We start from the raw sequence: 11,121 nt of genomic DNA on the forward strand, positions 1-11,121 counted from the left end.
TATTAAAAATATCATCAGTCGACTTCTTATGTATCCTCTTTCGTTTTCTTTTTTCTCTTCTCTTTGATACAATGTGTATATATATATATATATAATTATATATATAGTTACACGAGGTGAACACGTGTTACAAGTTTGTGCAACAACCGGTTCAATTTATACGGTTTCGTGCTTATCCTCTACGTTCTTTATAAAGACTCTCGGTTTTCTATAATTACAACATACGCATTACTTATATATATATATATGTATTGCGAAATATATGTAACATACATACATATATACTAAGTACATATATATGTACACGTAATACGTTTAGGCGAATAATTAATTACGTACAAGTCGCACCGTTCATTATACTTTCTCTTCCAACAGCTGCAGTAGTTCTAATTCCATACGGTCCTACATCGAACCGAATTCGACGTTTTATTCTTTATCAGTATCATCTTTTTAATTTTAGAGGAAAATACAATTCCTCTTCGTGCCGTTTATACTATTGGTGGACATTACGGAAAACGTATATTTATAACGAAAGACTAAAGTATCCGAAATTCGGCACAATTACACACAGAATGCAATTAGAACTGTAGAAGGTTAATCTTCGTTAATTTTCTTAAAAGTCTTCTTTTCTTCAAATTCTTACTGCAGCAGAAAGAAGTCAAAAGGAATGAAAGGATCTAGTATTTAGCGAGGCAGTATGGAACATCGTATAATAAATAACTTGAGGCCTCTGAGGCCGCGATGATGGCATGATTAAAAGAATACGCGTCTATATATACAGTATCTCGAGTACAATTGTCCCAAGAAGTTAGAAAAATCGCGGTACGCCGTCGATTGCACCCAAGAGCATCTATGACATTTCAAGGACACTTAGGTACTCTTTCGTTCTGCTTCCCACGCGAACCAAACAATAATAATAGTAATAATAATAATATTATAATAATATTAATACAGAGTTCATTGGTTGCTCCCACTGTTTCTTCTACGGATATTAACAGCGATTTCACGTTAATTTATGGGTTAATTAAACAGGTAATGGAACCACACTGGATGTCACAATGAAGAAAACAGAAGCAACAGCAACAATGCAACGATGATGGTGAAGACTTTTGGTTAACTGTCCGGCAGTTAAGTCGAGTCCTTGCTTCTGCTGGTTGCCTGCAGCCTTGTCCAGGTTTCCCCAAGAGCCTTTGCAAAGTGATCATCCACTAAAAAAGTTTTTTTAAATTTTTATAAATTCCTTGTTTAACTCTTCCTGCCTTGTATAAAATAAGATAATGACGTACCACTGAGGCCTGCTTCTTTGTCAGTAGTGGTGGCGTTAAAAACTGCAGCGTACTCTTCTAGGCCTAAAGATCGCTTGAAATGCTCGTCTATTGCAGGGTCACTCACACCACCAACAGTTCTGACCCCGGTTCTTTGGCCTCCTGCTGCCGCCGACGGCGTCAGTGATGGGGTGGGCGTCACTGCCGTGTCCTCGATAGTTGTTCCTGGTAAACAGTACATATTTACTATTTCATCCAACATAAAATATGACATAGAACATACCCCAAAAATGTTTGACGTAGCGAAGAAACTTTTAATATCACAAATAATTAATACCGAAGGCTATTAATAGCAATTCTACTAAGCTTATTAATGACAAATAACAAAATGAAATTAAAATGTTCAGTTTGGAATTCTCACCCCATTTTTACTTTCAAATCTAGCCAAACTAATTCTCAATCCATGCTAACTCAATTTAATTTAAAAAAATTCAAAACTTTAGCTGGTTTTTTTTCTTTCAGAGTACTTCTCAGAGGAATTCCTGCTTGTAGCTAACGTGAATCGTCTATTCCTCTATTGAAGCCAAGCATCTGCGCGACGTGCATCACGCCACATTGTCAAAGCACGCAGTCACCCCATGCGTCAGACAATAGCCTGTTCTTGGTTGCCCCCCGCGAGGCCAAGAACAACGGCAGCCAGCCACTCGCCTAACGAATTCGCGTAGAACACCAGGAACTCGCAAGCAGAAGCTTACCAGGTTGCGGTGTGGTAGGAACAATCACGCTGGGCCTGCTGTGATGATGATGATGATGGACCCTGGCTGCGGACATGTCCAGAGCTTCACTTTGGATAGGATCCCTCCTACGCTCCTTACGCCACGCGCTACTCGGCTTCCGGTGGAGATTCGTCGTCTTCGGCCTCTCTTCTGCACAATAGATAAAAATCTTCAGATATTTTGAACTCTGTGCTTTTAACATATTATTCAGATTGAGAATTCTATTTCTCTAAATGAAACTTTTTATAAGTTTATACATTTTTAGGCTTGCTAGTTTGCGGAATGGTTGTTTTTTTGATGTTGTAACTATTCTGGTTGGCTGTTCGAGATTCTTTAAAAAGAGATTCACTTTTACTCTAAAAGGGAGGTTTTTAAATGGACATAAAAGTACAGAGGACTCTCGCAGATTAGAAACAACGGTCATTGTCAGCATGTTGGAGGAGTTTCTTTATATTTTAGAGGAGTCTCTGTAAATAAATGCAATAACGAGGTTGTTTAATATTTTAAATAATCTTCATTTCCTCTTCCTATAGATAAAGCTTATAGACATATAGTGTAAACTATACTGATTCCTAAACTGCATGTATCTATCCTCGACTTTTTCTTGCACGTACAACTATAAATCATGATCGATAGCTCGGAGAAGCAGCGAATGGTCCGGGTTTCAAGCCATCCTTGATTCACCCTGCAATTCCTACACTATATTCATTCTTACAATTCTCGAAACGATCTTACGATCATTAAAGAATGAAGAGATCAAGTAAATCTGTCCTTGAGCCTCCGGCATCGCACTTAATTTATTTATAAAACATCACAGATCACCTATTTCCGTTTCCTGCGATATCTAAAATCGGAAATCGATCTAACAACCCCTCGAACGATCGAGAAACACACGGAGGAGTGCGAAGAGAATAAAAGAGAGAGGTGGAAGAGGAGAACGCGAAGGGTGAGCAGAGAAACGAGACTGGTTCCCAGGATGGGGCAGGAAGTGCCTAATAGCCGTGAGAGGATCGTCAGGAAGACGGTCAAACTGGTTTAAAGGCAAAGGATGAGCTAGCGGCCAGGGAAAAGATGAATGGACAGAACGCGTGGATCGAAGCCGAGATCGTTCCGTTCAATTAACTATCTGGCTGCTGGCTTCTGCCATACTTTCGTCGAATTGAACAGAAGAGACCAGTTTACAAGTTTAATCTACGGAAGAAACCAGAGGCCAGAGCTCTGAAATATTAATGGAAGCTAGTTAATTTCAAATAAAAAGTTGAATTCATTACAGACGCATATAAAATACAATTTATCAGAGATAGATCACTTTCGAATTCATCTAATTACACTGTTCTTTCACTTCTTTTTTTACACTTGACGTTGAGTACCAACCATGGGAGAGTACCACTTCTCTGAAGCCTTAGATCCTTTTAACAGCGTGTATTCACATACGTGTAAAAATTATTTGGCGAACCTAAATGAGAAGGTTCGGGGAAAGGGCATCCCATAAACGATCCAGAACGTTTCCTCACGTACCTCCGGGTTTGTATACCGTTTGAAAGTTCTCCGTAGTGAGCCACGGCTGCCAGAAACACCTTCTCCTCGGCGAGATCTCCATGCTTCAAAAAATCTTCAGGTGTCATGAACTCAACTTGCAACCACCATGAATACCAACAAGATTAATCATAAATCAATGATTCCTCCTCTCTTATTCTCTCACAGACGGTCCATAGAGCTTGAAGAAGCGCGGAATATCGCGAACCACCGACTGGTTCCCATCAAATTATAAAAATTGCACAGATTTCAAGCCACTTTTTACAATCTTCTCCTTGTTTTTTTTCTCTCTTTATTTACGAAATCGGTTTCAGAGAATAGAATACGTGGAATATCCTTTCCATGGGAGGATCTTCTTCTCACCGAAGAAAGTGGCTTCCATGATGTCCTGGTAGCCTCGAGGAGAACTCGAAGAAAGCGGAGTGACGCGATCTATCGACGAATTCGACTGGTCGTCGGCCAGAAATCAGGACCATTGGCTCTTATAAGTATGACCCAGGCTGGAGGATCACCCGATTGTTAAAACTAGCACGTTAAAGGATACGGAACGACTGGGGACATTGGATACGAGTTTTCTGGAAAGATAGACAGAATCAGAGATACGTGGATTCGTGAATGCCCCTCTTAACACGACTGTCTTAAGATTCATTCATTCATCCGCCTCGTCCCGTCGTCTGCCCCCTCCACAGCTGGTAAAGCTTGCCTTTTACACATGCACACGGTCTGCACGCTTGGATCTAGCGATGGCTCCGTTTTATCAATCATTCTTGAACAAATTTCTTCTGATGTAGTATATATATGTAGATATAGATACAGATATAGATATACAGATTAGTATCTTTTGAAACTTTCTAGAGCTTGTAGAATCCCGATATTAGCGTTGTTCTAATATTAGTCCTAAGGTAAGATTATCTTCGGAAACTTCGAAGGGGAGTTTTTGAGAACCCTATTAAAAAAGTAATTAATTTTTATATTAAATATAGCGTGGAAATTAATTCAGATAGTTTACCATATAGAAGAATGGACGGTTTAACATTTCCTGATTTGAGTATTATCCAATGCTTGTTTTAGGATTAATTCGAAAGGTGTGTGATTGAAAGCCATCGCTGTTTGGCTACAACAGTGTGAGTGTTAAGGGATACAGGCACCTCTTGCCAACTAACTCGCTTCTTTCCTCTTTCTTCTTCCTCTTTCCCCTTTTTTTCCGTAGCAGGTAAGCGATCGATGCACATGTGCGTCCAGTACACGTGCACACTACGTCTAACGCCGTCACGTTGGCGAAAAAATTTCGCCTGATAAAGATCCTTGGATTCCTTCCATTAGTTCTGTAAAGTACTCGAATTCGAATACTGTCGGTTGTCTCGAAGGTACCTACGGTGCCCTTCTTTAATTCACTTTTGGACAATAACACATGCGTATCTGTACTTTCGACACATTTTTAAAATAACAATTACATGCTCTGTGAATATCAACGTTGTTACCATAAAAGAAATCTATAATTTCAATAATGGTATAGGCGACCTTGGATATTATTACAATATAATATATTCTGTTGTAATCGTATCTACCTATGCTTCAAGAATTAGTATTCGAAGATGGAAAAACCACATGAATCTAATTATTTTCAAATATATTTCACGCATTCGACTCAGAGTCTAGAGAATAGATAAAAAAAAATTAGTGAGAATAGGTCAACAACCTTGAAGCCTATCGATTTGGGCAAGCTATGGAACTCTGTATTATTGTTAGTCGTGTGATACCTAAGCAAGATCAAGGTGGCAAGTTATCCTCGAGGAATCGTGAGGCATTGAGGAGGAATGCTAGGCATTTTAATAGCAACGCAACCAGGTAATCGCGTATGGTTATCAGACGTCCGTACACCAGCGAATCGCGGTTTCGTGGGTGTGAATTCGTCGAATACTTCAATACATTTCGAACACGCTTGCTATATTTCTTCCTCGTGCTTCAACAATCTGAATTTAATTGAAATATATATATATATATATAATATATATATAATATATATATATATATATACATATATATATTTGATATTCTTGCTAGACGAGCATAATTCACATTTTATGGAATGTGCTGAATTAAAAAGAAACCTGCTAACTACACGTAGTGAAAATTAATATCTAAATATCGATCGAAACGGTGCTCTCTATTTTCTAGTAACAAATAAAATTGAAATAATACTTATTTAAGAAAAAATCATCTCTCTTTGTAGAATTCCCAAAAACCGAAAAAATATCGGTATCTCTATTCTCTACATTGGTACATTGCATGAGCTTCTTTGTATTCAAAATAAAAAGATTCGGATCCACGGTTCATTTAAAAATTGACAAGTACGATAGTGAATCTATCTAAATCTACAAAGGTAAGATCACCGAGAAATCAAGTTGCTCGAATTTACCCTCTGATATCATATTGAAATCATTGACCACGACGATAAGTAGCAGAACCGACCGGGCAAACGTATTTTTGGTCATCGAGAAAGTCACAGAATGCGCCATCATCCGCAGGCAGATGCAACTACGTCTGGTATTCGGAACAGGTTCGAGGCACGGCATTCCATCACAACAAACCACACACAGGAGGAACCAGTCACACTCTCGAGAACCGGGGCTCGTTATGCTTCGCTGTCCGTTTCGATAGAGAGAGAGAGAGAAAGAGAGAGAGGAGAGAGAGAGAGACGAGAGGAGCAACTCGATGATTTATGAAAATCATCGCCGCGAACGCGTCGTCATGCTCCCGATTGCCCTCGAAAGTGGAACCTTTTCTCTAATGCGTCACACTTTGCAGCTACACCTTTTTCTGACCATACACATTCTTCACCGTGTCATTTAAATCAATTCTCCTTGATTTACACCCTCAATTTAAAAAGAAGCCATGGAAGCTAGATATTCCTAAATAATAAGAATTTGTGGACCTTATAAAATTTGATACGAACAATTCTTTTTAATATTGTAAAAGTAAGAAATTAATTTCTAGATTTACAACTAAGAAACTAGATATTATTTTCTCTTCAAAACTCCTCTTGCATTTTGAAGAAAATATTACCGGGTTTCTTAAATGGAAGAGAAACGAGGAGGACGCACGATGATTTATGTTTTATCAAATACCAATGAATCAGTTTTCGATAAGAAACCTAGTTCCACTCCTATGTTCCCTCCATAGCTTCGGGACTCGAAACAACTAAAATCTCAACATGATTCAAAAGTGATATAATAAAATCCATCGTGCCTTCGTTCATTAAAATACCAGAATGAAGCTCGTAACATAATAGAATGATTCAACTATTCCAACGCGAGAAGACTATTGTTTACGGTCGATTACACACTAGACTATTGCGAAAATGACACACTTTAGCTAGCAAACGTTTCGTGATACTGTGAGAAGCGGCTTTAAGAATACAGAATAATCAGACTGACTCCTTTCGACAAGAGGATTAATCGAAACGTGCTCCGAGAGTAGAATGAAATTGTTTTGATGTTTGTTTAATGTTTGTTAATGTTTGTGTTTCGTTTGTTTAACTGTTTGAAATGAAACGTCACAGGAGACTCGTTCGAGGCTCTTGCCAAGGAGTCCGTCGGAGGAGTCGCGAACGCGACGAATCTAAAATAAACGCCGCACAATGTTATCTAATTCGACGCGAAATTGGCATTTCGCAGGAATGCGGGCTCGTACTGGCCTCCTCTCTTCTTACATAGATCCTCAACAACCCTACCGAACAAATTCCATCGATTCGTTCGACGGGCCGTGATTTATCTCGCCGCGGTTAGTCATGGAAACGAGACCTTTTAATCGCCTTCGTGGACTGGGAAATTTCCTGCAGGAAGTGTGAATGCTTCTGGGTAAAAACTTTGGAGCATAACATGGTAAACTGGATATCTGAAAATGATCTGGTTTTAGGTTTCATGGAAATTGGGTTGACGGGTTAATTACGTTTTCTTCACTTTCTTCTATTACCGTAAGATTATAATGCGCAAAAGTTGAAAACTTTTTGTACCTACTAGTATGTAAAATTAACGCGAATTTTACGTATACAGAGTACCGCAGAAAGCATAATCAACAACATCACGTAATCTAAATTCCACGGTCGTAGCCAACACATTCCATTGCCCATAATTTTAGTTTTACTTCCAGTTTTCATTTTGTAACGTAACGTAAGTCTACGCTTTATTACGAAGACAATTTGACACTCGTTAAAACATTGTATTTTATCCTGTAATATCCTGTACCTTGAAACAGTACAATTAGAATAGCCTTAGCCCTCTATCATAATGCGATCATACTTTGAAATAACAACTGGTGACGGTGACAACTGATTGTTGTACCAGTGATCTATATCGAGCTAAATAACAATCTGCTATGGAATACCCAGTTCAGTTTCCGATCCACTATAAGCTTGATCAATCAACAATCACGAACAATCACCAGCAATCCATTGAAAGCTTAAGTCACGAGGCAAACTGACCTTGCACCATGGTAGCCGCCCTGGAGAGGACGTCCAAGGCGCTTTCGACGGCGGACATCTCTTCTCTCGTACTTCTTCTTCGAGAACTTGAACAAAGGTATCCTTGATCCACCAATTTCACCCTTTTTAGTTTTTATTTCTAAAAGAACTTCACTTGTCCGCGGGATTGAACTTCAGATAGGAAGTGTTTCTCGAGGTAGAGATGCAGCAGGTGTTCGACACACGGGTTGAAATTCCCGCGATAGAACGCTGACGACCACGGCACCGTCACGAGGATCTCTGCTCTCTGGGGACAGAAGTCGAAGTTAACTGTTTGGGGGCCTTCCTCGCGGCCGAAGCCAGTACAAATAAAGTAAAACGGGGATTAAAAAACGTGACATTGTCTGTGGAATGCGGACCCCTCACCAGAGGTCTACCGCCCGCGTCCTCCGCCTCTTCGCGTGCAGCCCACCCGACGCCGCTTCGCGAGTCCCCACGCGTATCCACTCGATCCCAGATCCCACTCCACCCACCGTTAACATACCGACTAGTAATGGCTTCGAATTACTCTCCAATTATTAGATTAGAACAAAAGTTCTTACCACTTTTATATACATATATAGACTTATATATATATTTGATTTGAGATGTATTCAATAACGTATATTATAGTGGATAAGTATTTAGAGACTTGCAGATTATTGCAAGTATATAAAATAGTTCAAATAAAGCTCTTCGTTCTAATTTTCTGATCTTTTATCTCAGGGAACTACATACAATTAGTAGACATTGGTAACATTAATAGTTGGTACTACGTAGTGTAAATAAAAAAGCAATGATCGAAGCTTGATGAAATATATCTGTTCAATATTGACATCTTAGAATGTTCGGAATATATGTTTCCAACCATATTCTAAAAGTTTCCATGGACTTTATGAGGTATAAGCTATTTATTAGAGATAAATATAGAAGTTGATCAATGCTCGGTATATTACTTGTTTCTGTTTCAATTTAGCAGAACATTTGGTCGCAATTAAGGCGAGAAGTAAAGAATTAATAATAGAAAGACATTCTCCTGTTATAATGTTGAAAATATAATAAAGATACCAATGTTTTGATTGAATTGCAACAAGTGTCCAAATACTTATGCAAGGTAGTATATATACCATGTGTGACATGTCGTGACATCGAAAATTATATCACCGCTGAAAGAAAGAAAATCCTTTAGGATCTTGTATTTTTTACATACAAAGCTTTATTTAAGGAAATAAACGCTAAGAGGATATTAAGAGTTACTTGATCGGTGATACTTGTGTGTATATTTGTACAGTGATAACTCCGAATTATGTAGGCATGCTCAAAGCTATTACTATTAACAGCGTTCCTCTTCTTACTCTCGTATCGCGCCTCCTGCTCTCTTTCCAAACTTCCATGCAACCGGCGTCGCAATTTCATTTCTAACAACATAAACAATGCCTCTTAAATAGTACTTTCAACCTATTATTGTGTCTCTCATCGACTCCTTTCTGTTTCCGTGGCAAAAATAAGAATTATCTAAGGTGAATGCATACTTTTCGTACTCGATAGTAATAACAAAAGCGAAATTTTGTTTTTCTAGTGTAATAAGTATACTTAGAAGGACGAGTATTAAAGTCCAATTGGGGTAAAAGGAAGCCAATAATCTGGTAACTTGGATCAAATACTTTTACTCCCACTCCGATATTCTTGCAAGCTTTTTCTAGATTCTTCCTGAAACGTATCTTGTCAACAATATCTTTTTTTAAATACTAATCTCTCGTTGGAATGTAGAGTTACTGATAAATTGAAAAGCTGATAAACATTCAATCGAAGATTACAAGTCAGAGAAGTAAATAATCGTGCCTCGCTAAATGAAATTCATCGAAAGCGATGAATCAACGAAACGCCGGGCACGCGAATTCCAGTCTCATGTAACAACATACACGCAAACGCGCGGGCATAATTAAAAAAGTTCAAATCTGTAACAAACATTTTTCGTAGAAAGCCTGATAAAAGAATAATTTCTGAAAATCACTCTGCATCATTGCTGCAGTTCATGAATTTTTATGTCTCAATCTCATTCTTGTTTTAACAAGACTTAATATTCTAAGAAAAGTTGTTGCACAGGATTCAAACAAAAGGCTATGCATATCAATACAACAATAATATACCTCTGTATCCTCTGCAAGCATGAGAAATTAAAAAAAGAAAGAAATTGGGCCAAAAAGGACAAAGAGCAAAGTTAATAGAAAGTAGACGACCGGTGATGATTTTAGTAATTTTCTTACCAACGTTATACATTCTAAGAAAATCTTTAATGTAAAATAAAAATGAGAAAGCATGCATATCAGTGCCGCAATAATACTTCTGTATGTTTCTTCAAACTTGAGAAGTTAGAAAAAATTGTAATTGTGCCGAAAATTGGACTAGAAGAACAAAAAGCAGGATTAATAGAAAGTAGACGGTAAATCGGTAACGATTTTTATAATTTTTTTACCGACTGAGCATAATGAAACGTACCCCTCGTCACTCCACCCGTCTTGAGGCAAGAATCGATAGAGGAATGCGACGTAGCGTGAAGAAAAAAAAAGGAACGAGCCACGCATTCCTCAAGGTAAATCGAACTTAAGGTGGTTCTTCCCCCCATTTCCATGATTCACTCACCGATGTTTCTGCATTGACAGGCTGACGAACAGAGGATCAAACATCCGGCACGACGTCCGCTGGCACGTCGAGCCAACGCACAGTACGTATTTTCATTGAAAACGATGGAAAATCTAATGGTATGCGGTCGAACACACAAGGAACACAGGCTCTTTGACACACGAGAGCCAGCCTCGATTCCCCACTACTTAAACATTACGCTGGAATGTCTGGTATTCGTCCGTCGAGGCGCTCTCTAGCGGGAAGATTGCCAGAGGCACAAACGCGCGCCACGCCGACCGTATAAATACAGTTCAAACTCCCTCTTTTCCCTCCATCAATTATGCCTACAATTTCATATAATTCTTTCTTAGCAAACAAAATTTTTGAAGGGCTAATTCTTCTTAGATTTCTTTTAAGC

At 38.6% G+C, this 11,121-nt stretch overlaps 1 protein-coding gene across 2 annotated transcripts; it reads right to left on the reverse strand.

Annotated features, from left to right (window-relative positions):
• Positions 1 to 750: 750 nt before the first annotated feature.
• LOC117217160 (transcription cofactor vestigial-like protein 4) lies at positions 751 to 11,082 on the reverse strand. 2 transcript variants are annotated; one of them, XM_033464540.1, is made up of 5 exons: positions 10,722 to 11,082; positions 8,061 to 8,346; positions 2,021 to 2,191; positions 1,287 to 1,490; positions 751 to 1,208 (listed from the first exon to the last, which is right to left on the reverse strand). In XM_033464540.1, exons 2-5 carry the CDS (start codon positions 8,116 to 8,118, stop codon positions 1,129 to 1,131), a joined length of 513 nt encoding a protein of 170 aa, XP_033320431.1. In that variant the 5' UTR covers positions 8,119 to 8,346; positions 10,722 to 11,082; the 3' UTR covers positions 751 to 1,128. The 2 variants fall into 2 exon arrangements, with proteins under 2 accessions (XP_033320431.1, XP_033320430.1); XM_033464539.1 differs by lacking the exons at positions 8,061 to 8,346; positions 10,722 to 11,082 and adding an exon at positions 3,560 to 3,813.
• Between the last annotated feature and the right edge of the window lie 39 nt (positions 11,083 to 11,121).

The sequence above is a fragment of the Bombus bifarius genome, unplaced genomic scaffold (genome assembly GCF_011952205.1).
Source record: "Bombus bifarius isolate JDL3187 unplaced genomic scaffold, Bbif_JDL3187 scf7180000007974, whole genome shotgun sequence".
NCBI classification, from domain to species: domain Eukaryota; kingdom Metazoa; phylum Arthropoda; class Insecta; order Hymenoptera; family Apidae; genus Bombus; species Bombus bifarius.

Coding starts and splice junctions, on each gene's coding strand:
- LOC117217160 (XM_033464539.1), bottom strand. CDS start 3,641: ATGGAGATCTCGCCGAGGAGAAGGTGTTTCTGGCAGCCGTGGCTCACT. Junction 1,491..2,020: donor TCCTACCACACCGCAACCTG/GTAAGCTTCTGC, acceptor ACTGTTTACCAG/GAACAACTATCGAGGACACG. Junction 1,209..1,286: donor CAAAGAAGCAGGCCTCAGTG/GTACGTCATTAT, acceptor AAACTTTTTTAG/TGGATGATCACTTTGCAAAG.